The 27470-nt window shown below is 40.9% G+C and overlaps 1 protein-coding gene across 1 annotated transcript in view; it reads right to left on the bottom strand.

Moving 5' to 3' along the window:
- LOC137623044 (histone-lysine N-methyltransferase PRDM9-like) overlaps positions 1–27470 on the bottom strand; it is a 212706-nt gene that overhangs the window by 125824 nt on the left and 59412 nt on the right. The window contains 1 exon segment of the mRNA XM_068353678.1: positions 22896–22969. Within this exon segment, the coding sequence (XP_068209779.1) occupies positions 22896–22969 (74 nt within the window).

Below are 27470 nucleotides of genomic sequence, written 5' to 3'. Positions count from 1 at the left end.
CATACAATAGAATGGTTTTCCAGTACGCTGTGCTTCTAAGCACAACCCCTTGCTGAGACCTACCTGATTTGGGGGATCCACTCCCCCCCCCCCTTTTTTCCTTACGCTGATGCTTCATCAGCCTCTCGACTCTCATTATTAATTCCCCGGATGTAGGGCGCTACTCTAGCCTTATGGACTAGAATCTTCCATCGGCCTCTTCTTGAAAGGGGATGCCCTAGAATCAATAATTAGGAAGACCGCAGCAGTTGGCTGGAAGGATTTACACGTCTGTGTCTCTCCTCTTTTCCAGCGTGCTTATCCTAAACTTTATACAATAGAAAGGAATCTTCTATTACAGTGAAACACTGAAAAGCTGATATAGGCAAACAGTCAGGTATGGCCCGAAAGGAGAACGGAAGGGTTTCTTAGTTCTCCCTAAGATGTTAAACAGCATCCCACAGTTACAATGACCGTTGTTCCACAGACAGTCAGATTTATACACCTTCGGATCAATCGAAGCAAACAGACGCTTCTGGTAGGAGGGAAGTTCCTCCTGGATCGCCAGACCTTCGATCACTGGAGTCCAAGGCCTGACCAAGATGAGACTAGAATGGAAATGGAAATACCTCCACCATCCTTTCCTCAATTCTTCTTATATTCAAATTCCCCCTAGAAGAGCATACCTTAAAGCTCTGGAGCATACTAGCGGTGAGGAAAGTAGAGTCCATCGATTTCCCATGAAGGCAGTTTAGTGTTCACATGAGAGACTCAAGAAATCTCTGAGTCATTCTGGACTTGGCGCCACGCAACAAGTTCCAATAGAACACCTAGTTCAGAATGATAATCCTCCTATTCAGTAAGGGGTGTTGACAATCTGGCCAGCCCTGGAAGATGTCTATCAGCAACTTCCAGTCAGTCACCCCCTCCCCTCTTACCTAGGATCCAAGTTACAGAAGATAACATATATCCTGGACGAGATTCTCGTCGGACTAGTTTCAGTCCTAGGATCCTTACGGAATTAGCAGACACAGTCAAGCGAAACCAATCCTAGAAAGAGTTCAGGCAACGATGGACCTGGACGACAGGCTGGGGTGGGCAGCACCCGAAATTACTGTCTATGAGCATTCATGGAGATGATCCGGCCCTGGAACATTGAGGATGCAAATAATAGAATCTCGATTCTCTTCAGCTCAGGGGCTTCAATGTTTTAAAAAATCATTGAAACCTGTAGTCACCCTAACGCCCCCCTTTTCCCCTGGGGATGTAAAAGGAGATCGCAAGGTCTGTCAAGAGACTATGGTAATCAGTCAGAATTCCATAACGCTAACAGGGAGGAGTTTCGAACTCTCTCCAGTTCACGATGATGACAGACCCAGTGCTACGTGCACAACTATAAGATGCGCTAAGAGGCTGGAGAAGATACGCATCAAACGCTCGAAGAGATTTAATAGGACCAATGATGGTCATTCCCTCTCCGCTTACCCTACAACGACCAAAGGCCACGGACCCGTAGGCCATTTTAGCCCTGTAATGGGTGGATAAACTCTCTCCACACAGATCGGACCTCCTCAGGTTGATCTGGGGCATCAAAGCGATAATGAGGCGTCGAAACTGTCGAGAATAAGGGACGTCTCATTTCATTAGGGAATGCTAGCCATCCCTTCCTTAAGGGAATGGCGCCTATCAGCAGCTCGTTTATATATGATCCGCAAGGTGACAGCGGATGCTCTTCTCGGGTTCCACCCAATAGAGTTGGAATGGTACACGGACGCAGACCCATTCCCTCCCAGAAAGGGACAAGTCCCCGAGCTGCAGATCGTTCTCTTCATCATGAGCGTTATCAAGATACTATCTCGTTATTTAGTCCCATACGAGGACCCTCTAATGGAGGTAACAGACATCATGTCTCTACATTAAAAGAGATGGACTTAGAATTCCTATTCAGCCCATCAAAATTTCCTCCAGAAGGCCCTCTACATGCTGAGACCCTTCCAAGGAAGAGGGGCTCTATTGGCTCCCAGAAAGCCCAAGAACATCCCGTTCCCTGTAATGAAGGAACTGAGGCTGAGGCTAGTCCTAGTTATGCACCTAGGATTATCCAGGAGGTTCAGAAGTTTTCTGCCTTCAATTTATTACAGTACACCTGATCCCTTCATTTTACGAATTCCTTGCCCTTAACGGTTAGGAAAAAGACTGGGATCTTAAAGGCAAAATAGAATTCCTAGAAGATTACAAGTCTAGTCAACGAGAAGACAATACGAGTCTTCTTGGGAAAGTAAATAGTTTTGTAAAACAAAAGGGCCCGAAAACAATCTCAATCTTCTGCCTGTCCTTCTCTGTCCACCCCTATATTCAGGGTCTGGCGGCCGACAGCACGTTGGCCTTTGAGGAAAGAGGCAGTGTATCCTTGAATACTATGGACCATTATCTCTGTGCAAGTCAGCCCCGACTAGACCTCTTCTATATGCCCTTTAAATGGATCTAACGATTGGAATCTTTAATAAATTTCCGATAACATGTGCAGGCTTAGGCCCTCAACGCCACTAAAGCCCGTCTAATGGTCTTTGGACAAGGTCCTACATTATGCCTCACCTGTGAACAATGAGGATTGTTCCCTCAACCATCTAACCTAAAAGGTTATTTTTTCGGTTCGCTACAGCCTCTGGAACTAGAGTTAGTGAAATAGAGGCCCTATCCTGAGGGCCACATTAAGTGGGAGATCTGCATCTCTTTCTGATCTAACCTTTCTCATTAAAGACGTCCTACCTACTAAGAGGTGGGGCTCCTGGAGAATCTGCCCTCTGAAGGAAGATGTCTCTCTAGGTCTGCTAGAGCGTCTAAGGTCTATCTTCATAGAACTTCAGACTTCAGGAGGAACAGCTCTTTACAGGAGAAAACTTTGGATCAAACTATCCCTACAACTGAGGGCGAAGCTCACCTACCTTTTTTGCGGAGCGGCTCCTGACAGTACTCCTGCAGATAAAAGATCCGAGGAAAGTTGCTTTATCACTGAACCTTTCAGTGTGTGAACTTCAGCCTCTTCGTTCACCTCTGATCGGAGGTTGTCCAATGCGTCTTACAGACACTATACTAAGCAAATCTATGGATTGAAGCATTATGTGGTGGCGGCAGGTGCTATTTGGACCCTGTCATCTAGCTCTTCGATGAACAGTAAATTGATTGGGACTATCAATTAAAAGGAGAAGGGGTCAGCAATTTTTGTGTGACCTCCCTTTGAATAAGTGTTGCCAAGGTAACACTAAATCTGTTCAGAATCTCAGGTGTGAAATTATACGGATACCACTAGTGCCGTGTGTACATAGTACACAGTGTTGTTAGACTATTTCATGTACAGAAATTATAAAGAAAAGTCTTGTTAAAAGAGCTTTTCTTCAGTTTGAGAGTGGCACTCATCATTTCCCCCTTTCAAAAAGGGGAACATTAATTTCTGTGTATGTCTCGTATAATTTCCTTATCATGCTACATTCATTTAGCATGTAGTCATTTATTAGGAATAAATGTTTATTAAAATGCAGTTGCGTCCTAATTCGCCCAACAATTGCATGTATTGTTTTAAAATACCAGAGTTCCTTAACTTACTCATATAAGTATTTCTCATATCATTGTATGCTTACAATCAATGGATGGGGACACTGATATTGGATCCGTAATACATACAATCCTTGAGACCGTTTGTATTCTCAGTGTATACTTATGTTTGTTCATAAAATATATGCTACCTTGAGGCCCTTTTCCTACGTCTAAAAATGACACTTCCCTGCAGGGGGCAGGAAACACTAACATTGTTATGCTTAGTGATGATGACGGATAACGATAACGTCATTTGTCTCAATTGGCCCTTTTGGCCGTGGAAATATTGCCCCAAGGTTAAGGCACTAACACAAAACCACAGATACATTAATTCTCTGGTATGCTTCCATTAGGACGTCATGGCTTGAGCCCCTATTTTTGGGTGAGATGGCCATGACGTCCTAATTGACCCACCCTTCTTTTCTATGAAAAGATCTTCACGGTTTCCCCCACCCTGATCTACTGTATCTGTAGCACCTTGCTCAACGCTACAAGGAATGACCGCCAGAGGGAGTTGGCACGGTTTTGATACGATTGTAGTAAGGGAACCAGGGTAATCTTTGTTGCGGTTACCCTTCTATTCTGCCACGTTTTCCTCCTAGAGCCTAGAGGCGTAAAGGCTATTCGGGGTGCAGATTGCCACGTGGCGTGTCAAGAATACGTCCCCTGATGATATACGATACCCTTGAGAGTAATCTTAAAGGTACTCGCGCCAGAAGTTAGAATTCTGTGAAACCTTTGGTTTGATTCTCTGGGAATATCACTGTAGACATATATACCCTTCGGAAGCTACTAAAGGAACCTTCCATTAGGACGTCATGGCCATCTCACCCAAAAATAGATTTTTCGCTTCACTCAAAATCCGTTTTTATACTATTTTATTGCTCGTTCCGGTTATGATCATTCCGTTTTACTTACGTGGTTCCATCGGTCAAGTTGGTACTCCTGTCCTCCCTCATGTCCACGTGATCACCTCCTGCCCCCTCATTGGTTAGTTCTCGTTGCCTCCTCCCCCCCCCCCCCATTATCCCCAATTCAGGGATTCCTCTCGTCTCTCAACGTTGTGTGAGCGGTTTGGCATTACGGATCGAGTCCTCTTGTACCTCAGCCTTGCCACCACCTCCTCCACCCCCCCCCCCCCTCTCACCATCCCTTCCTGGGATTCCTTATGAGTCACTAGTTGGTACCGAGAACATCCACGGGGGTTTTAGTCTAGTACATTCATTCTCATGCCTTTTCATAGCCTTTTTTCCCCGCCACTCTGATTGGCCATTGGTCGGCGGGGGGGAACTCGGTTGTGTATTGGGTATGTTTCGTTATGTACTGTATTATTTTAGTTTCTACTATAACGTAGAAATTTTGTTCGTGGGGTATCACGGAAGAGCCGATATTTGTTGTTATATTATTTATTTTCGGTGTTCGTTTGGGTTCTTGTGGCTGGCGGGGAGTCATTGAACCCCTTCCTCCCTCTCCTTTAGACTCCCCCTACCACGGTAGGCATGTTACGACCCCCGGGGTCTCTCATAGTTGTTATTATAACTTTTTTATCCTATACTTCCCCAGTAACGACGGGATAGTATATCTCCTACTATGACAATATTATTTCATTGAACGATCATATCTAATTACGGAATTGTTTAACAGGGAGCATGTTATTATAAGGTAGCATGTTATTATAAACCCTTTTTTATTATATACCTCCCCGGTAGGGACGGGATAGTATATTCCTCACTATGACAATATTATTTCATTGATAACCTTAACTTATTACGGAATTGCTTTAACAATGTCAGTTTATTCATGATAAGTTTTTCCCCGGTTACTATACCGGTCCTAGAGTTTGTTCATAGCCTTTTGTCCCGGTTTCATATCGGTCTATTTTAAGAGTTCGGAACACCCGGATCTTTTTAGGTTACTAACCTATTATGGGATACTCATGTATCTTTATTTTATTCTATACTTCCCAAGTAGCGACGGGATGGTATATTTCTCACTATGACAATATTATTTCATTGATAACCTTAACTTATTACGGAATTGTTTTAACAAAGTCAGTTAATTTATGATAAGTTTTCCCCGGTTACTATACCGGTCCGAAAATTTTGTTCATAGCCTTTTGTCCCGGTTTCATATCGGTCTAATTTAAGAATTCGGAGCATCCGCATCTTTTTAGGTTACTGACCTACTATGGGATACTCATGTATCTTTATTTTATTCTATACTTCCCCAGTAGTGACGGGATAGTATAATTCTTTCTATGACAATATTATTTCATTGATAATCTTAACTTTTTATGGAATTACTTTAACAATGTCAGTTAATTCATGAAAAGTTTTTTCCCCGGTTACTATACCGGTCTGAAATTTTGTTCATAGCCTTTTGTCCCGGTTTCATACCGGTCCATTTTAAGAATTCGGAGCACCCGGATCTTTTGGGTTACTACCCTACTATGGGATACTCTGTAGGTGCCCCTGTCGTTACTATCTATAATTTTAACTTCGGATAAAATCTTTTGGGATTTTCATTTTATTTCCTTTGTGATTGATCGATTTAAACATTTATTCTCGATCTATTTATTTTACATTCCCAACGAAGTTACCTTGTTTATTAGTAATGATATACTCTCTTTCAGAGCTCGCAGTTTATTAGTAATGATATACTCTCTTTCAGAGCTCGCAGTCTTCTAAGACTTCTACCTTAGCGACTCTTTAGATCTGGGTCGGCCAGTTCGCCCGGAGTGTCAGGGCAAAGAGACCCTGTGTCTCTTCCTTTTAGGGGTTTCTCAGGGAAACACGGGGCTGATGTCAAGCCACGTCCTGTTGTCCCTAAAGTTAAAGCTACCCGCCAGCCCCTATCAAAGACTCACAGGTCTTCCAAATCACCAAACCAGTTAAGACTTCGTCTTCCAGAGTCCCCAAAGACTCAGCCGCAGCTGCTTCTTCCGCTCTTGGGTCGAGAGCAAAGCCGGCCTGAAACCTACGACCCCGGAGGCTCCCTTCGATCCGGCAGCCCTTTCAAGATTTGATGCAATGGTCTCTCGTGGCATGGTTGGTTTCGACCTGACCTTTCATTAGAAGGGGCCAATGTTTGATCCCAAGTATGAGGTAGAAATTCATTTCTATTTTGAACACGATGTTGTGTTGATAATTTCAACCAGTTGAAAGTGTTTTGTTTACTTCAAGAGTAAGTACAGTTTTGTTTACATTTGCTTGTCATGATTGTGAAAGATAGAAACAGTTTATTATTTATCTTTGATTATAGTGCGATAGTGTAGTTAGCTAGGAGTGCTCGTAAGAGGGTTTCTTTTTTACTTAGCAGGCCGTAATTCCTCCTTAGTGAGACTTACTCCTTTGGAGAGATAAAATTGAGTTTTGAATGCTGATAAATTGTTGATGACCTGGATTGTATTTAAGGACCTGATTGGATTGCTCTGTAGATCTTGGATGATATCGATGCCGTTACGATCCAGCCTGGTTGAAGGAATTTGTTTCAATTGCTGTTAATGATAATTATGATGATGATGATGACCCCTATGACCCGAAGAGTTAAGGCCATTGTGGCAAATTAATAGACACTTCTGTTTCTCATAGAGTGGTGTTGTGCCAAATAAGACAGTTGGCCAAGTGAATCCTTTCTTGAGTGTTCATTTTTTGTGACTCATCTTGCGGAGTGTTAGTGAACACACACAATATATATGTTTTTGTGTTTTGAAGTTAGGGCTATGGTGAATCTAAGTTTATGTTTTGTTAGTATTTAGTTTTAAGCTTTATTGATTTTGAGGGGTTTATTTGATTGTGGATGGGTTTTTGTGTTAAGTATTTTAGTTTTAAGGAATATAGTATTAAGGTTATGGATTGTTTTTATGTCCTTTTGTCCAAGAGTCCCGCTGCTGATAACGTAAGGGGAAAGTTTGTGTTGAGGAGACTATTGTAAGTTAGAGTGATTCAAGGGTGTGGGGGTTGTCCTTGCAACATCCCGCCACATTACCAGTTATAAGAGGAAGAAATGCTACCAATGGAAACCATCTTATTTTAATGCTGAACTCATCACGATGGTACTTCTCTCTTTGAAGCCAATTTCGCACACTTTTCTGTAAACATTTGGAGATAAATGAAAAAGACAGCATGAAACGGAAACACTAAAAAAAAAGAGATTTGAAGCTATTAATATGTGCTCTTTCAAAATCCATCATGATAGTTACGGGGTTCATTCCTGGCAATAATTCCACAAGCTTGATTTCACATTTCTAGTAAGTCTTGGATCCTTCGGCATTTTGTTTGTTTCTCATATATATAATTCATGTCATCCGCAAGTTTCTTTCCTGCCTGGTTAGTGTTAAAAACATAAGGCATGGTGACTGTATATTTCCATTAAAGTAATAACCAGAGGTAAGATGTAAACCTTGAAGAGTGGAAAAACACATTACAAAGAGGTAGAGATAGTCTCCATATAGCGATAGTTTAAGTCTACAAACGAAAGAATGGTTTGTGGCGCCGTACGGTGGCGATTGGCCGAACTATTTACAGTACGTTAGGAGAGTCGAGTTGTTTTACCTCTTTAACGACTCTTATTTCTCTTGCTATTTTCCCTCTCGAAGTGAAAGGCTATTCGGGGTGTAAATAGCTATGAGATGTGTCAAGATACGTCCTTACGCGATATCCCTTGGAGAAATTTAAGGGATACTCGCTCCAAGAGTTAGAATTCTGAATACCTTCGGTAAATTCTCTGGGATATATCACTGTAGTCGCATATAACTTAGGAAGCTACTAATGAAGGAACTTCCATCAGGACGACATGGCTCTTTCACCCAAAAATAGATTTTTCGCTTCGCTCAAAATCCGTTTTTACTACCGTATATTTTTTTTGAGAGGGTAAATGATAATTTTTCTATTTTGTTTTATTTAATTCTATTTATAATTTATTTCTTTTTATTTTTGAGGTGTTAAATGCTGATAATCACAAAATTGAGACCTACCAGATTGATTGATTTAAAGTTTATAGGCATCCTGACATCTAAGGTCATTGACGCCGGAGAGACCTACCAGAACTTTTTTTCATATAGTGGGAGTGAAATTACCTAGAACCATGAATGCCATGTACGACATTGCAATGGATTATGGTGCCTGCAACTATGGAGGGAAGATTTTTTTCTAACCGTGAGCGAGAGATGATCAGCGACTGCAGAAACTGTGCCAGATCTTCATGATGCTTTAGAAAAAAAACTCCTGATATCGATAAAGTTGATCTTCATGATGCTTTAGAAAAAAAACTCCTGATATCGATAAAGTTGAAGAGGAAGAGCCAGATGGGCTTTTAGTTTCATTAATGCCCCACCAAAGAAAAGCCTTGGCTTGGTTGCTTTGGCGTAAGAGTCAGCTTCCGCCTGGTGGTATACTTGCTCATGATATGGGTCTTGGCAAGACATTGACAATGATATCATTGGTCCTAAAGCACCAAGAACTTGCTAGTCATGAAAAAATATCGCTGGATTTTATTAGCCCAAATGATTCTAGCCAGGAAGGCGATAAAAGAAAAGAACACAGATGAAGAGAAATGGCTTCAAAGACAAATAATGTTGCTCTTCCCCTCAGAAAAAAACTAGTACCTTCCAATGGGAATTTGGTAGTTTGTCCTGCATCAGTTATAGGACAGTGGCATGGGGAGATCAAGAAACGTGTCAGTAAAGGGTTGCTGAAGGTTCTTGTATATTATGGTACAAATAGAGAATACAGTGTTCATACCCTGGCACATTTTGATATTGTCATAACTACTTACCAGCTTGTGATGAGGGAAGCTTTTCCATCTGGCAAGAATTATGAGAAGACCAATAAAGATGAAGTCCCAGAGATCCAGGCCAAGCATCAAGGGCAATTGTTCCAAGTTGGGTGGACGAGAATAGTTCTCGATGAAGCACATCAGATTCAAAATCACGAGAGTAAAACATCACAAGCTGCCTGTTTATTACTGTGGAGGATTTATTTTTGCTGTATTTTAATTTTTTCTTTTGCCAAATCGAGAGAGAGAGAGAGAGAGAGAGAGAGAGAGAGAGAGAGAGAGAGAGAGAGAGAGAGAGAATTTCATTTGCTTTAGTTTTGCTAAATCGCGCGTGTGTTTGTGTGTGTGTATGTGTGTTTGTGTGTCCGCGGTGCGCGCCGAAGAACAAGTGGTATTTAGCGAATGATTGTTTGTAGTGGGAAAGACTGTTGGTACAAATGAGATTGTTTGTTTATGTTTTTAGTTAGGTTACGACAGTGGTGAATGTTTCGGAGCGAATGCTTTTTTTATTTGACTGCAGCTTAAGGCAGTTGTGTGAGTGCTGGATAACTATTTATATATTTTTTCTTACCAGCATTGGACGTGTTCATTGATTTTCTGAGCCGTGATTCCTCCTTTGGAGAGCGATTTTTGAAAGTGGATTAATTGATTGTTGACGAATTGGCTTGTAATAAGGAATTTGATACGACCACTCTGATTTGTACAATTGTTGATGACCCGGACCGAATCAAATCCAGATTGCTGTTGATGATCATGATGATGGTGGTGATAATACTAACCATGACCCCAATCAGGGAAGTAGTTGTGGCAAATTGCCACCCAGTAAACTGTTAAACACAGAGTTGTGTTAGTGTGCCGTAAAGACAGTCCGGCTTGGGTGTGGCGACAGTGTTGGTGTCCCATAATAATATTTATACAATATAATTCATATATATATTTATTTTTGGGGTTGGTGTGCAGTGTAATTTAAGTTTGTTAGGTTTTTTTTTTTGCGTTTATTTGAATGGTATTTATAGTATATTTAGTGTAAAGTTTTTGATGCTATTGATTTTGGTTGGATTTATTATAGTTTGTAAGAAATATATAGTTTTAAGGTTATGTTTTGTTTTTTGTGTCCTTTTGTCTAAGAGTCCAGTTTTAGATAACGTAAGGGGAAAGTATGTGTTGAGGAGACCATTGTCAGTAAGTGTGATTCTAGGGTGTGGGGGTTGTCCTTGCAACATCCCGCCACATTACGAGGTGGTCACAGATGGGTTCTGACTGGAAAGCCTGTTCAGAACAAGGAAACGGACTTGTACTCCCTCATCAGGTTTCTACGGGCAAAACCCTTTGAGGATTATACCTGTTGGAAACTCCACAAGTGTCAAATTACAGTGCTCAAGGAATTTAGAGGTTATCACTAATTGTGAAAGCCCTCATGTTGCGGAGAACTAAAGACCAGATTGATCAACAAACAGGAAAAAAGTTGGTTGAACTGCCAGAGAAGATTGTTCAACATGCCCTTAGTTCGACGAAAAAAGAACGGAAAGTATACGATAGCATATTCCAGTTCTCAAGATCAACAATGATACATTACATGAAGCTATTGTTGAAGACTTAACGCAAATCCAAAGGGACCAAAAGTTATGTTGCTATTCTTAGGAGCTGGTGGTGTAGGCCTGAATTTGATAGGTGCAAATCATCTGTTTTTACTAGACATGCACTGGAATCCACAACTAGAAGCCCAAGCTTGCGATCAGATATATAGAATTGGTTAAACAGGGACTAGGGCGTGCTGCAAAAAAAAGTAAATGTAATTAGACAAGGTTGAAGGACCAAAATATAACGGCTTAATATTCTACTACAAACTCAATATAATGAAGAAAAAAAACTTTTATTTTTTCTTGACTATAATATTAATTTTTCCACAATATTGTTCAGACTTCATTGTCTACTGCTCCGCACGAGCACTTGTCATTTTGCTCTGTTCGACTTACTTGGACATTTTACTTTTTCCATAATTTTTGTACCTCGGTTTACCATCCTTTGTGCAAGTGCTGTAATTTTCTTACTAACAGCTCTTGTAAGCTTAACCCCGTGTCCTTGGTCACAAAACTTTTAGCGCGATTTTGCTAAGTCTACAATTTCATGTAGACATTTAAAATTTTGTTAAAGTTTGTTTCACCCATGTGTGGCATATCTTATTTTACTTGTGATTACCACTTAACAAGTGCATCCCTAATTTTTCTCTCAGCCTGTGCGTAATTTTGTACTTCTGTCCTTTTCCTGAGGAAGTTTGCGTTTAACCTGTGTCAGGAAAGCTTTTATGTAATGTCCTCTTTATGAGGGAGATTTAGGTATCCTCTGCGTGAAGTAATTTCAAGTTTAGCCTCTGCGCGAGCGATGTTCATAGTTGTTGCCTCAGAGTACAGTGACCGTTTTGAATTGTTTGGTGCCTATCCCGTGCACCCGTAATTGCGTAATAGTGGACTGCCTGTATGTTAGCCTTTGTTGTTTATATTTGCAGTCTTATTTTTTTTAACATCAGTAACTTTGTAATTTTCATGTGCTACTAGTCACACTGAGTAGTTTTTGCGACTAAATTTTGTTTATTTACTTTATCATCTTTGTGTGTTAGCCTATACTGTATGGTTGTAAATTGCCATTTACCACATTTTCTCATTGTGGATTAACTCATCCAATTGATCATTTCTTGTACACACATATTAGCGCAAATTTCCCAAACCTTTTGCGTAGGGAGTGTTTCCATTTCTCAGACGTACCCAGGAATCTTGGGAATTCATTTAACTTTGATTTTGCAAACTACTCACATCCACGGGTTTCATTCAAAATGTCTTTCCAATTCTTAAATCTTGGTAACCCTCCATAACCTCAGTCTGAAGCTCTCAGCTTGGAGGAACTTAACACATGGCCTGAGCAACAGGAGATCTACAGTATTTCAAATTTCTATGTGAGGACTCAGATTTGGCCCTCCATAGCCTAGGTTCAGTCGATCTTTCACACATAATGTTCCCCGGTTTGGTTCACTTTAGCATTCACATCGGAGGGATCAGGGACAGACTTGATGAATACAAACAGTTTTGGCAATCTCATTATAAACATCTGGTCGTTATGGCGAATTACCCCATGCTGGCTGACTGTGCCAAACAAATTGAAAGGTCTTCAGTAGCTTTGTGTTTCATAAGTCGACTGGCGACCCACCCCAGAATCAAACGTCTGGCGCAAACCCGCATGCTGTTTACATGTCCGTTGCCTTCGAGCCTGATCCCCCAATCTTTGAAGGTCGTAGGGAACGTTGGACGGGTTGGTGCAGCCTATTCCATCAAATCATCCATGAGTCTCCCAAATATTTCACAGAGGACAAGTACAAGATCCTTTTAAGCAGCCTTTAAGGTCCGGCCCGCCATCTTGCTGGAAACAGGATCTTGACAGAGGGACTGTATGGAAGGACAAATGCTAACCTCGTCCAGGAGTACGAGTTCCTTGATCCTGACCGTTATATGCTGCGTAAGAAGCTCTTTAGTATGAGTCCCCCGCCAGACGATGGCCTTGACCTCAGATGATTTCGGATGGAGTGAAACAATGCTGAGGAAGAATACGTCCAAGTGACTAAAGCCCCCACGTCCGAAGATCTGTTGGAGCATGTCATCCAGAGTAAGCTAAACCCTGCTCTCTTGGAGACACTTTATCGCCGTTACAATAGCACCACCGTGTCCTTGCAAGAGTTAAAGGGCGGACAATACAAGCATGCACGCACGAAGGAGCTAGCCAAACTGTGATGTAGCCAAGCAAAGATCGGTTTCCTGTTAAACATTGTAACACTGAAGTAATTCGCAATTAAACTATGAAAATGGATAAGCCCTTCCCTAGAACAACCAGTGGTGCTCTTAAGCCTAAGACACCATTCATACCAACCCACAACCCAGCAAAACCCACTCAGAAGCATGCACCGGAGCCTGCCAGAGCTCCCCCACTAGCAGATAACGCTGTTTGGATTAATTTTTGTTTCTGTGACCACGACGGTCATTCATTCACAAAATGCCCCCGGTTCCCCGATTCAAATAGTCGATTGATGCGGCAAAACCAACTAAGCCTAAATGACTTTTGACGACACGTTGCCTGTCAGTGCACCGCTTATGTTTCATGCCAAAACTGCAAACGTGGTCACGAAGTGGCTCTCTGCCCCAACATTTTGACTGAGTTACCAACTTGGTGTTCCCAGAGCACACCCAACTACTGTTCAACTGAAACATATAGCCTGGAGTGGGACTGAACCAAGAAATCAGGCGAACGAAATAAACCCTGCCGTTCTACCCACCTTCACTGGCGATCTAGTTAATGGAAAACTTGAACACTCCACTAGTTTTCCTGGATTGCGGTGCCCAACGCACATTTGTGGATCCCAATGTAGTAAGGTCATTGAACCTTGCTCCTGTCGGAAATATCGTGTTCCGACTCAACTCGTTCAACATGGACAAACCACCTCAATGTTCAGTCTTGGTACAGCTCAATATGACAGTTGGTCGCCGCAAGCATAAGGCCGTTGCCATCGTCAACCCGAACAAGGGCAAGAACGTAAGGATACCTGGATATACCCATGCAGTTCGCACTCTAGAAGCTAGTGGTCTATGTCTCGCAGACAGGCAGCCAGATGACAATGCGATTGGCAAAGAGATCATCCTCGGAGCCGATTACCTTCCCCAACTCCTCAAGTGCACTCACAACATCAAGAATGTCAACTTGGTCAGTACACCAAATGGATACGTGATTTGGGGAGAGCTGTCAGATTAGTCACAGGAAGGGACAGAGCCCCCGGAGGTTGATAGCCTGTCACTAACACTGAACCGCATCAGCGTAACAGACCCTCTGGGAGTGGAGCCCCCATCGAGAATATTTGGAAACTCGATGCTGTGGGCATAAGCAATGAACCCTTCAGCCATCTTGAGGCACAGGTCGTTGATCTCTTCAAGCATGCTACATGGTAAGCAAACGGGAGATACACGGTGGAACTACCCTTCATGAGCGATCGCCGACCAGATCAATTTTGGTAGGGCTTTTGCCCAGCTGATGTCCATTAAAAAATCTAAGGACCCTTGGTTATTCACCTAATACCAGGCCATCCTTGACGAGTACATAAAGGAGGTTTTCAACGAGCCAGTTGAGGTAGAACCTCATAATGATGGACAAATGCACTACCTGCCATATCATCCTGCCTTCAAAAATTCCACCTCCCCACCGATACATATAAATATTCAGTGCCTTAGCCAAATCGGGACTGAATTTAAGGTCTCTGAATGAATCTTAGTACACACGCCCAAACTTGGCCTCAGAAATTCAGTCCATGATCCTCAGGTTTACGGAAAAGACATCTGGTTTGGCGGCAGACATCTCTAAGGCTTTCCTGCGGATAGATATCGCTCAGGAACACCGTGATTACTGTCAGTTTCTTTTCTTTAAGGACTCCAGTATAACGGAAGTTGTTGCATACCGCTTCAAAGTGGTCCTATTTGGTGCCACCTCAAGCCCATATTTGCTCAACCAGACAATCCAACACCATCTGGATGCTCAAACGAGTATTCTTGTCTCAGCTTAAAACAAGCTTCTACATTGACAACTTTCAACGTTGCTACGACTCGCCCACGGACATCCTTAGCGTAAGACGGTCCGTAGAAAAAATTATGCTGGAATTTTTAAGAAAAAAAAAAAACACTCCTGCATTAAGAGAAAAATCTGATGAGTTTAGTTTAGCAATACAAAATAGGTACTCCCAGCTACATGATGACATGGAAGAAAGTAAAGAAGAAAAGAACAATAATTTAACTAAATTTTTCTTGGAATCAGAAAAAGAGATAGGTGGAAAAGATCCAAAACATGAGAAGTTTTATTCCAGCTATGACCAAGGTAAGGAGGTGTATGTTGCATTTATGGATCTGGAGAAAGCATACGGTAGAGTTGATAGGGAAGCAATGTGGAATGTGATGAGGTCATATGGAATTGGTGGAAGGTTGTTGCAAGCAGTGAAAATTTTCTATAAAGATAGTAAAGCATGTGTTAGAATAGGAAATGAAGTGAGCGATTGGTTTCCGGTGAGAGTGGGACTGAGACAGGGATGTGTTATGTCGCCGTGGTTGTTTAACTTGTATGTTGATGGAGTGGTGAGAGAGGTGAATACTCGAGTGCTTGGACATGGATTGAAACTGGTAGACGAGAATGACCATAAATGGGAGGTAAATCAGTTGTTGTTTGCGGATGATACTGTACTGGTTGCAGACGCGGGAGAGAAGCTTGGCCGATTAGTGACAGAATTTGGAAGGGTATGTGAGAGAAGGAAGTTGAGAGTTAATGTGGGTAAGAGTAAGGTTATGAGATGTACGAGAAGGGAAGGTGGTACGAGGCTGAATGTCACTAAAAAGATTGGTGAGTACTCCAGGTACATTGTACCCCCAGACTTCCCTTTCACTCGCCAACCTTGGTACAAGGCAAATTATAGGCTAACAGAGGTAGCAATCCCCTATGTCATTCCTCCCAACACCATGCCAGCTACCAAATGCGGAACGAGAAATATAATCTTCAAACACTTACAATTTCTTTCAAATAATGCGTAGCAAACATATGTTTAGCCCTCCCAAAAGGTACTTTGTAGGATAGCGACTAGTTGTGTCGAAAAGCGAGAGAAGTCGCTACCGCTCGAACTTCGTGCGCTTTCACTTTCAATAAAGGAAACACTGCGTCGTTAGCTAGAGAATGTGTTTCTACAATCAAATCTCAGAATACACTGTTCTGCGGAGATATCTTAATGCTCGCACGGGACATAAGAGACCTTCTTCTTCCTGGCCTATCAAGTTTGTCAGGTTTTTGAGAAAAAATTTTCGTGGCCACAGATTAGAAAAGTTGCGCAAATAATGTATGTGCGATGAATTGCAACATTATGCCGAAAGAATTTTGATCGTTGATTAACTAATATTTTCTTGAAAGAAAGCGAACATGTTCTCAAACAATATATGCAGTTAAAGAGGCGATTATTCCACCTTTGGTTTACCCCTCCTCTATATGTGAGGGGCTAGCCAGTGTTCATTACGCAGAAAACGGATGTCTGGTTACCTGTTGGCGGAGCTTGAAAACGTTCGTAAACGTAATGAAACGTTGCCCACGCTGTTGCTATCGTTCTTTTAAAGTCAGTTAGCAACGTTCCTTCGGGACTAATTGTTCGAAACAATAACCCTGTAAGGATTGAATAAAATGTCTCGGAAGCCTATCGTGTAAAAAGCAAGGCGTTATACCCAGGGTACAATGACGAGGGAGGCTACTTCCATCAAACGGAATAACCGAGTTTAAGAAAATAACCTCACGGTTCTGTCTTGGCTAGAGCGTATGCTCCAGGACGACCTACGTCCTTCATGGATTTTAAAACAACCCCCATTGAAGTTCTGTAAACACTTCTCAGGAACGAGTCTCCCGAAAAGGGTGAAGTCTCGAATGTGGGAGTTTGCTTCAAGAATGCCAGACATAATTGCCATCGACCGCTTACCCGAAGGGGTTGCCATCGAACGCTTTCTCGCTAATGAGAAAAACTACTTACTTTTAATTTTATTTTAGGGGTTTATTTCTCGCCTTCCATCAGACACAGTCTGTTCAGGCGGGCCTTGATGTGTGAAAATAATTTCTTTTCAGTTTATATTTCGCTCTGTATCTTTATCAGTTATTCGCTAGCATTTGTATTCAGGCTTAATAGTTTTCAGATCACTATTATAACACTTTCCAAAGAGGTAAGTCTTCAGGTTTTCTTGAAAGCTGTTACCGTCTAAATCAGGCAAGGCCTGCCAGGGAAATGAATTGGAATATAAAGAATTTTTATTCCTCGCTCATTTCCGTCTGCTAACCAAACCACTCGAAGTGGGAAGGTGGAGGCAAAATGACAGTGGATCGTTCGAAAACGAAAGGATCGGTGCTGGCGAAAACAGACTAGCTGATATAGCAATCAGCTGGGAGTGTAGAGTGACGTAACAAGTCACACCTTTGGAAGGCCCATCCCGAAGAGGGGGAGAGGTCGACCATAGTGTTTTCAGAAACCTCTGGATTGCGGAAAACCGAGAGATTCTGACGAGAACCTAGGGGTTCAGAATCTATTTGTGAATACCTTTCTCACGACCTTAAGAAATGTTGTGCCGAGAACCCGCAAGCACTCTGTCGCTTATTCCTGACGGAATTTTCAGGAATCGTGTTACGTGACCAGGACCCAAAGGAACTGTGTCATAGTTATCTGTAGAGATTCGTAAGCCATTAGGCAGCAGGCATTCCTCTGTCATCATAGTAGAAAACTCTAGATGAAGATGGGCGCGCACGAACAATTCACGGGAGAGTTCGAAAACTCTGTCATAAGCGTAAAAATCTTGTGCACTCATGAACACTTCGCGCAACGAGAGTTCGAAAAACTCTGACATAAGAATTGATCGTGCACTTCAACTGATTGCGCGCGCCTTGTTGTTCGTGCGCACCCAGTTGGTCGTGCACGCCAATTTGGTCCTGCGCGCCACATATCCATTCTAACGGCAGTACTTGAAGAAGGCGACTTAGTCCGTCCGCCAATACGTTCATTTTCCCTTGAACAAATCGAGGGATCAGCGTAACTTGACCAGGTGTAACCACTTTCCCAGAGGAGTCAATGCTCGCGTAAATACTTGCGGTGCTGTCGAGAGGCCGAAGCAAAGAGCTCGAAACAGGCAGATCTTGCCCATGAACACAAATCGAAGATATTTCCTGGAGTTCTGATGAATCAGAATATGGAAATATGCATCTTGCATATCCAGGGATACCATCCAGTCCCCTTGACAATGGGATTCCAACATTGAAAGAGTCGTTAACATATTGAATTTGGTGTCCAGGGCTCTGCCCCTCTGCAACTCCATTCCTCCCAAAAAAGGCTCAATCTGCCCCCTATTGGAGCATGAAGGATTGAAAAATCACTTGGATGATTTCGTGTCGGGTTTGGTCGACGACTTGGTTGGGTGTCGTAAATTCAATCGAGGCCTGACGCACGGTCTAAACCTACCCCCTCGAAAGGGTGATTCCGAGGCGGTAGTCGTCACAGTCGAGGGTTTAACCCGCTTAGAAGACTGGGCAAGCAAGTCATAAGTAGACTTCTTTTCCAGTGCAGACAGAATCTTGGCCACTATTTCTTCGAGAAACAGATGATCCTTGTTGAGAGGAGCAAACATAAGTGCGGACTTATGAGGCGAAGCGACTCCTTTCGAAACAAAAGAACACCAAAGTGCCTTTTATTGAGAGTCTCGAAAGCAAAGAGAGAGGCCAGCTCATTGCAACCATCCCGAACTGATTTGTCGGCACATGACAAAACCCCAAGGCAGTCCGAAGCCAGGTCTTCCTGAAGAGTAGGGCAATCCTCTATTTTCATAGCGAGGACTCCGATCGTTCAGTCCAAGAAACTCATAATTTTTAAAATCTTGAAAATACTCTTAAACAAATGGTCCAACTCGGACGAATTAAAGGATATTTTATCTACTGAAAACGCGGACCTAATAGTTGCATCCACCAAGCCAGAGAAGTCCCACTGGGAGGAAGCAGAAAACTCCCATAGGTTCCTGGTTCCTCATTGCTCACTCTGCAAAATAAGTTTGCGGGCACTCTATCACTTTATAGATAGGTGTAAAGCTTAAAAGCTTATTCTTATTATTGCTAAGAAATAATCCGAGCATATGTTGAGAAGGTAGCGTAAAAGTTTTGAATAACACGAGAGAGGGATAGAGTCCGCTCTAAGTCCTCCTCGTCATCCGAAGAGATAGACGACAGACGGTTCTTGATTCGACCCATTATTCTTCGTACATTGTTTTCTTTCATCCAGTTCATCAGCTCTTACAACTGTCGATGTAATGGAATTAAATTCTCTTCTTGAGTTGAAGTCGACGGAACTGGGGTCGTGGATTTCGACACGATCATCACCGGACTCGCGCCAGTCGAATTATCTGTCGCATGCAAAGTCGAAGGAAATGTTTCGACAGCTTGATGAGTCGAAGATCTCGACGAACTCAAAATCGGTCACTCCACAACCAAGTCGAAGGCAGCTGTCGCTGTCGTAAGAATACAAGGCGAAGTCCATGTAGCTACGCTACACGACAGGCGAGAGATGTCTACTTCTCTGTACCCCTTCACACCTCTTCAGTCGAACGTCTCTTCAACGGATGTGAGACTGAAGAATCCCGTCATTTACGACGTTTCACCGGCGACGAATCACTCGACTGTCGGTAACTGATTACCTAACTAAACGCCTTTCCAATGGTGTTTAATCGAATCCTGCTGTCGCACCACAGGATCAATGGAGGAAGCAACTGTCTGTGGGCAAACCCCGAAAGTCTCCCTTGGACCTCCGGTATGTCTTCTCCCCAAGGCGGGGGAGCGGGACAGTGACCTTCGTCTAGGAGAACTATCGGGACAAACAGCCACCCCCTCAGATAGCACTGCACGGACACTTTTCACTTTACTATAAGTCTTTCCTATGAAAGACTTTACAGATAAACCTAACAGCATCACCTTATTAGCTAATACATCAAATTTTGACTCGAGGCTGGCAATGGTGTCAGGAGAAACTCTACGGGAAGTCGGCAAAGGAGTTACAGGAGCAGGAGGACTCAAGATCGAAGACATAATAAGAGGAGAAGGAGAAGGAATAGGAGCAGGAGCTTTGATAGAAGAAGCCAAAGAAGCTAAACTAGTCTTACTTTCAGCTCTGAGAGCCGCTTTCCTCTTCCTATCCTTAATTATCTTCCCCGAGTGAGAAACAAAAACTTTCCACTTTTGTTCACTCCGATCCTTGCATTCATCACAAGTAGATTCTCTACAGCACTCACATCCCCTAATTTATGATTCTCACACGAAGTGAATTACACTTAGTGAATCATAAATTAATTTTAACTAACCTAGTTTTGCACCTACCGGCGCAGAGTTGCCAGTTTGGTCCTTTTCCCGTACGAAAGACCTCAATTTGGCTTTTTTTTTATAAATTGGTTGCCGTTAGCAATATGAAAAAATGAGTCAAATAATACTGTATATTTGGCCTTTTCTACTAATGGGTTGGCCTTTTAAAGCTTCTGTTGATTAGAAGTTGGCCTTTCCTTTAGAAAACCTGGCGACTCTGTACCAGCGCAAAACCTAACTACTGAAGGACTAGAGTCCGACATGATGGTATGACCACAAAACTGTAGAAAAGAAAATTCAGCTTCAATCCTACAACACGGAGTTTGAATACTTCACCGATATTGGAGAGATAATACTTCCCAACAAAGGAAGATAAAAGTCTGCACCGACCACCGATGTTCACCAGAAGCCGGCAGAGAACGAATTGTTGTTACCTGGACAGTTGTACCTATAGCTCCCCTGAGTGGAGGGAGATGACGTCACCTATGTCAGCGATGGCGGCGCCACTGCAATAGTTTTGAATCTATTGTCTGCCGTCGTAGGGAACCCACAGCTATATAATTGTTCGGTAAGACACTGCAATAAAAATCTGTTTTATGATATTGTTCTAAAAGTATTTTATTCTCTTATTTTTCATTTCTTTTCATATGGCTTATTTATTTCCTTATTTCCTTTCCCCACTGGACTATTTTTCCCTGTTAGAGCCCTTGGGCTTAGAGTATCCTGCGTTTCCAACTAGGATTGAAGCTTGGCTAGTAATGATAATAATATAATGGTATATAATAGTGACATTAGTAATAACTTTTTCTAATATCAACAATTAAACACAAGTCGGTACTAAACGTAACAGTAGGAGAAGTATAAAAAACCATTAAAGGCATGAAAAGAAATAAAGCTGCGGGAAAAGACAGCCTAACAATTGATTTAATAACAGATGGAGATTTCCTGATAGTAATAAACTCATTTTACTTTGCAAAAAATGTCTGGAAGAATACTATCATACTAATTCACAAAAACGAAAACACAAAGACCTGAAAAATTACCACCCAAGAAGTTTACGTTTAGCAATATATAAAATATTTAAAAAGATAATAGGCCGAATAGAAAAAACAGCTACACTTTAATCAACCAACAGATCGGGCAGGCGGATATTAAAACCACATCCATGTAATTAACCAGCAAATGGAAAAGTGAACAGAGTATGACAAATCACTATATATAGAATTTATAAGCTATGAAAAAGCTTTTGATTCTATCAAAAGCTCAGCAGAAATCAAAGACCTTCAAAAACAATGAATAGAAGATTCTTATGTTAGAACACTTGAAGATATTTATATGCGAAGTACAACAATACTAAAAATACAAAGATGGTGAGAAAATTCTAATTGAGAAAGGAGTTATATAGACCCCATCTCTCCTAAATTATTCAAAGAATACCTAGTAGTTTAAAAAAAAAGATTGAGAAATCATTTTTTTTAAATTTGCTTGGGAAAAAATGAATTGACATTAACCTTTTTACCCCTAGGCTCTTTGGAAATTTCCAATCCTTAACCCCCAAGGGGTTATTTTTTCCCCAGCACATTTTGCAGTATATTTTATTTTAATTGCTCTTACAGCCTTAATTTTTGTCATAGGGAGGTCAGGTTGGTCTCATTCTCTTGGAAAATGCCTGAATTTTCTCGAAAAATTATCAAAAATATGAAAAAAAAAATTTTTATAGCATTTTTTTGCAAGGACGTACCGGTACGTCCACGGGGATAAAGGGATGAGTTTTGTGAAACGTACCAGTACGTCCTTTGGGGGTAAAAGGGTTAAGATTTGCAGATACATGGTTGTCTGGTGACCCAAGGGAGGAATTACAAAATATGATACAGTATATCTAAAATGGCGAACGCAGAGATGTGGGATTGAAAATATAATATGAGTAAAACTAAGACAATGTTCAATGAAAATGCACACACAACATATAAGGGTTATGGACGAATCTCTACAGATAGTGATTAAAACTGAAATTCAGAAACTTGGAGCCTTAATAAAGCCTGAGAACAAAATAATAACTACTCAAACAGCTATGGAAAGAAAGATGATATGGATACAAGAACAAACTATAGTAGAGGATATTCTAACAAGATGCAAGAAAAATAAATGGACAAGGGCAGCACATATGAGAATGACAGATAACATAGGGACATTAAGAACAACAAAATGGGTGCATAGGTATTGCAAAAGAAGCAGGGGATGGAAGAGAAGACGATGGATTAATAAAATCTGTGGGTATAAAAGGTCATAGAAAGACCATAAGCGAGAGTGAAAGGACGTCTTATTCTGCAGTGAACTAGTAATGGTTGATTATGATGAACCTTAATCTTGACCTATCCTCCTTCAGGGTATCAACAGATGAATATCAGGGGAGGTTCATGAAAAATACAGTAAACAGAACTTTGACATTCAAATTTGTTATTTCTATACCTATCTGTCGTTTATATAACAGCTCACCTTCCTCCCAATGACTTGTGATGTAAAAGAATGGAGAAAACTTTGACCTTCCAAAATTAATAACAGTTTTGCTTGATACTTACTCATAGACACTAGGTGAATAAAAAAAAAAAAAAACCTACCACTTCATCCAGAATGAGATACAAAGGGTGGAGGGGACACTCTCCTTCTCTTTCTTCAGAACACTCATCACAATCTGTAAAGAAGAATCTTACTGGAAATTTTTCTCTTTCAATATAAATTTTTTCAACATTAAATAAAAATGCAAACTGAAGATTTAATTCCTCTTCAAATAACCAAACAAAAAATTTCCCCACCTGTTAACTACTCTTCGCAGAAAAAACAAAATGTCATAACAATACATATACCTCAATCTGTTATTTCTTAATAAGAAATTTAGTCTTGAACACCTAAGTCAACCCACATTACCTATCTAATTGCACAGATAAGTATTAATGTTAATGCAGATTATAATTTGCCATGTTCTTATTTATAAAGGATACTAAAATGTAAATATTACATGCATCATTATTAGTTACAGTTAAGGGGATGACCGTCAGCCATGGTGTTTTGACATACCCACTTTCAGAAATTGAAAATCGTTTTATTGCTTCTATGTATGCATGAACATAACATACACTCTCCAGAAGTTTCAGACAATTATTTTTACAAATAATGAAGATATAGCAGTCTTTTAAGGTTGATGTCATCCTTACTGCGTCGTCTGCATGACTGAGTTTGACAGAATTGTCTTTCTGTTTATTTTTGTATATAGCAATTTTTTCACCTATCTTTCGAAATATCGTATGTCTCGCAGAAATAGAAGGCATTGGTAGAGGGTAGGTGACCAAACACTACGAGCTACGAGAACAGCAGCCAGAGTTTCCAAAGATGTATAGAAGTTATAATGCATATTTCTTTACTTGCAACTCATATGTACATAGGGTTTTCACAACGTCCTCGGGAACTTTATAGCAAGGCCAATATTACCCAAGAACAAAAAGTAAGCAAAGAACAAGAAAAAAGAACTAAAAAGAGAGGTTAACATGAATAAGAGTACATAGATGAAACATGCTATTTAAAATTCTTTACAGATTCTCCACTGTCCTCATACACCTGACAACACAGATTGCCAAACAATTCTTCTTCACCCAAGGGTTTAACTACTGCACTGTAATTGTTCAGTGGCTACTTTCCTCTTGGTAAGGGTAGAAGAGAGACTTTCAGCTATGGTAAGCAGCTCTTCTAGGAGAAGGATACTCCAAAATCAAAACCATTGTTCTCTAGTCTTGGGTAGTGCCATAGCCTCTGTACCATGGTCTTCCACTGTATTGGGTTAGTTCTCTTGTTTGCGGGTACACTCGGGCACACTTCAATCTAGTTTCTCTTCCTCTTGTTTTGTAAAGTTTTCACAGATTTTATAGGAAATATTTAAATAATGTTACTATTCTTAAAATATTTATTTCCTTTCCTCGCTGGGCTATTTTCCTTGTTGGGGCCCCTGGGCTTATAGCATCCTGCTTTTCCAACTAGGGTTGTAGCTTAGCATTTAATAATAATAATAATAATAATAAAACACTGGCAACAATGAGAGATTGCTGACACCTCATGACATACATACGCCAAGTGTCAGGGTTTAAATATCTCGTTTAGGGTGCGTGTATGTAGGAATAAACAATAAAAGTTATCATAATAATGTTATCTTGATTTCTTTAGGAAAAGATATTTATTTTAATGTTGTTACTCGTAAAAAATTTATTTTTCCTCGTTTCCTTTCCTCACTGGGCTGTTTTCCCTGTTGGAGCCTCTGGGCTTATAGCAACCTGCTTCTCCAACTAGGGTTGTAGCTTAGCAGGTAATAATAAAAATAAATGCAGTGTCCATGTGTGCATATAGGTGAGTGTGCTACCCTAGAGGTACTTGCAAACATGTGTTTCCTCATGAGCATAATGTTTCTTTAAGTTAGTCTTATTTCCCTCTGCAGAGAGAAGATTCGATCCCTGGGAAAGTAAATGACATCCTTGTCCTTAGGGCATCTCTGAAAGGATATTCCACGGGGTCAGTTGTTTTCTTTGGAGTCGTTCTCTTTAGGGCACCACCTAGAGAAGATCTTGGACCTGGTTCAATAGTCGACTCAAGTTCTGAAAACCGGGCTAAAAGACCTACATTGGGTGTGGAGGAGAGCAGCTCAGAAAGAACCTCAAGACAAATTATCTCTGTTACCTAGTTAGTGCAAAAGAATTCTCAGACCTGGGACCTCATATAAGTCATCCAATTCAGTCCTGATAGCTTCTCAACTAGAAGTCAGAGGAACACTTTCAGAGGAAGCTGGAGAATTCATTCAGATGAGACATGTGTTAGGGAAATGGTCTCCTTGGTTTACAGTTTTTCACATGTGCTGGAACTGATGATGGGCTTTTCTTGACCTTTAAGAACCTCAATCTGAGAAGGGACTTTCATATATGAAAGATTTTCTCTGACAATCAGGAAGCAGTCTGTTATCTCAGGAAGGATTGATCTTGCTCAAGACCTCCCATTGCAGTTATTCTTCCAGTTATGAAGCCCCTTTGGGAGAGAGGTCTATTCCTCTCACCGATCAACCTTTTGGGCTCCTCAACGTGGTAGTGGGCACTAGATGGATATTGGATCAGAACTCATTCCAGATCCTAGAAATTATCGTGGAGCTCAAAGGAGTCTTTTTTGCAAGAAAAGAGAATCGCAAACTTCTACTTTACATGGGTCTGAATGGGGATCCACAGGCAATTACAAAGATGTCCTGAACTAGGACAAAAACAAACGGCCCTCAATTTATGTTACCTTCAAGTATGATTTCAAATGTTATGAAGACTCTTCCAGAATGTTCAGTGATAGCTGTGCTCATGGCCATCTGTGAAGGCTGACCAAAGAGTCTATGGGTTTCACTACTTCAGAAACAAAGGCCAAAGTCACGCCTTCTTTGGTCAGCTCTGCTGTATCAGAGTAAGAAATTGGAACATATTTACAGCAATGAATTTTCAGCATATCCTGTAATATCTATTGAGATGTAAGGGATATTCTTCCACCAGACAATGTCCATCTGTATGGAAAGCATGGATGTCTTTCCTCAGGGACAGGTCTCCCTGCCAGATAACCACAGACTTCTTGGATTTCCTTTCAGGTCCATCTCTTAGAAGAAGAAAGGAAGCTGAAACCATCTACAGTCATGTCTCATAAGTCTATATTGGAAGCACCTCTAAAGAAAGCTCAATGTGGATTTAGACTGATATATCCAACAAAATTAACCAATCATTTCCCTTATGAAGACCATCCCTACCAACTACTTCAGTGCAGGGTCTTGGTCTCTAAATAGGGTGCTTGAATTTTTTTACGAAGTTAGATTATTCTTTTCTTTTTTTAAGATTTACTCCAAGCGACTAATTTTTAATAGCTTTAGCTTGGGAGCAACAGTCAGCAACCTTGCAGCATTAATAGAGAGCAGTAGTTCCTCACCATCATTCCTAACCATCTCTTAATTCTGACTACAAACTTCCTATTCTCAACCAAAAACAAAATGTTTGTTGGTTAGAGACTTTATATCTCTTGCCAATTTATTTGAAAGATTAAGTCAACCACAGTCAGCTATAGACTGTGTGTAGATTTAGCATGCTATGGATAGGACTTGTAAATTTGCCTTTGTTCTTTATGAAATTACTTTATTTCCATGTGCTCCTCACTCAATTCAAATTAATCATTTCATCATTCCCCTCTCTATAACCCCCTTTACAGCCGTTACTATAATTAGAAAGTATTGGTTTATCGTTAAATAAAAATATCTAATAAGTTTCTGTGGGCAAGTATTATTGTAAACCCGATGAATCAATTTTTGAAAATATTACTGCGTATTATGGTACTTAACATTGGTAAGGGTGAAGCAGCAACGTCAGTCATGTTGAAATAACGAGAAACTCTTCGAAAAAACACTGTGCCCAAACAAACTCAACTTGCTCGCAAGTCCAAAAACAGAAGGATGTCCTAGAGGGCGTGCGTGGTAGGTGTCGTTGGGGTAGTTCAACTATGTTCTCTAGGGCCTGTCACGGCCCTCCCCATTGATGAAGGGATTATCTAAATGGAAGACAACCTGTGAATAGTGGTTTTTTCGCACGCCTTTGTTTAATACACGACACCTACAAGGTGTTCGCGCGAGGGTTGTAACCTCTGCATTCCATGCTTTTATCTTTCTCTAGTATATTTGGAAGATTTATATTAGGAAAGGTACAAAGAAGGACCTTTCTCACCTTTCTCACCGGCCGTCACAGGCCTCTTCCCAGAAATAGATTTTTCCTTCGTCAAAATCCCTTTATTGCAATGTCAATATTATCAAGCAAAAGAAAAGTAAAAAAAATCAGAAGGCATTTATTCATGCGTCATTAAATAAATGGATAAAATAAAACCATGTTTAATGAAATTCATATTAGGTAATGTGCACTTCTTTATTGATAAAGACTGATTGATTGTTAATCAAAAAGTTTGTTGCTGTTCTGGCTGGAGTTTTTTTTATTTAAACTGAAAAAGAATCGTCAAAGGAGGGAAACATTTAACATAATTATTGTATACTGTATTGTAATATTTCCTTATTTCCTGGATTTTTGTTAGTATGAGACTGATTACTTGTTACTATCCATGCAGTTCAGGATTGGATCCCCTATTATCCAGAAATA

Source organism: Palaemon carinicauda, chromosome 30, assembly GCF_036898095.1.
Source record: "Palaemon carinicauda isolate YSFRI2023 chromosome 30, ASM3689809v2, whole genome shotgun sequence".
NCBI classification, from domain to species: Eukaryota; Metazoa; Arthropoda; class Malacostraca; order Decapoda; family Palaemonidae; genus Palaemon; species Palaemon carinicauda.
This window is presented reverse-complemented; position numbering and strand designations above follow the sequence as displayed.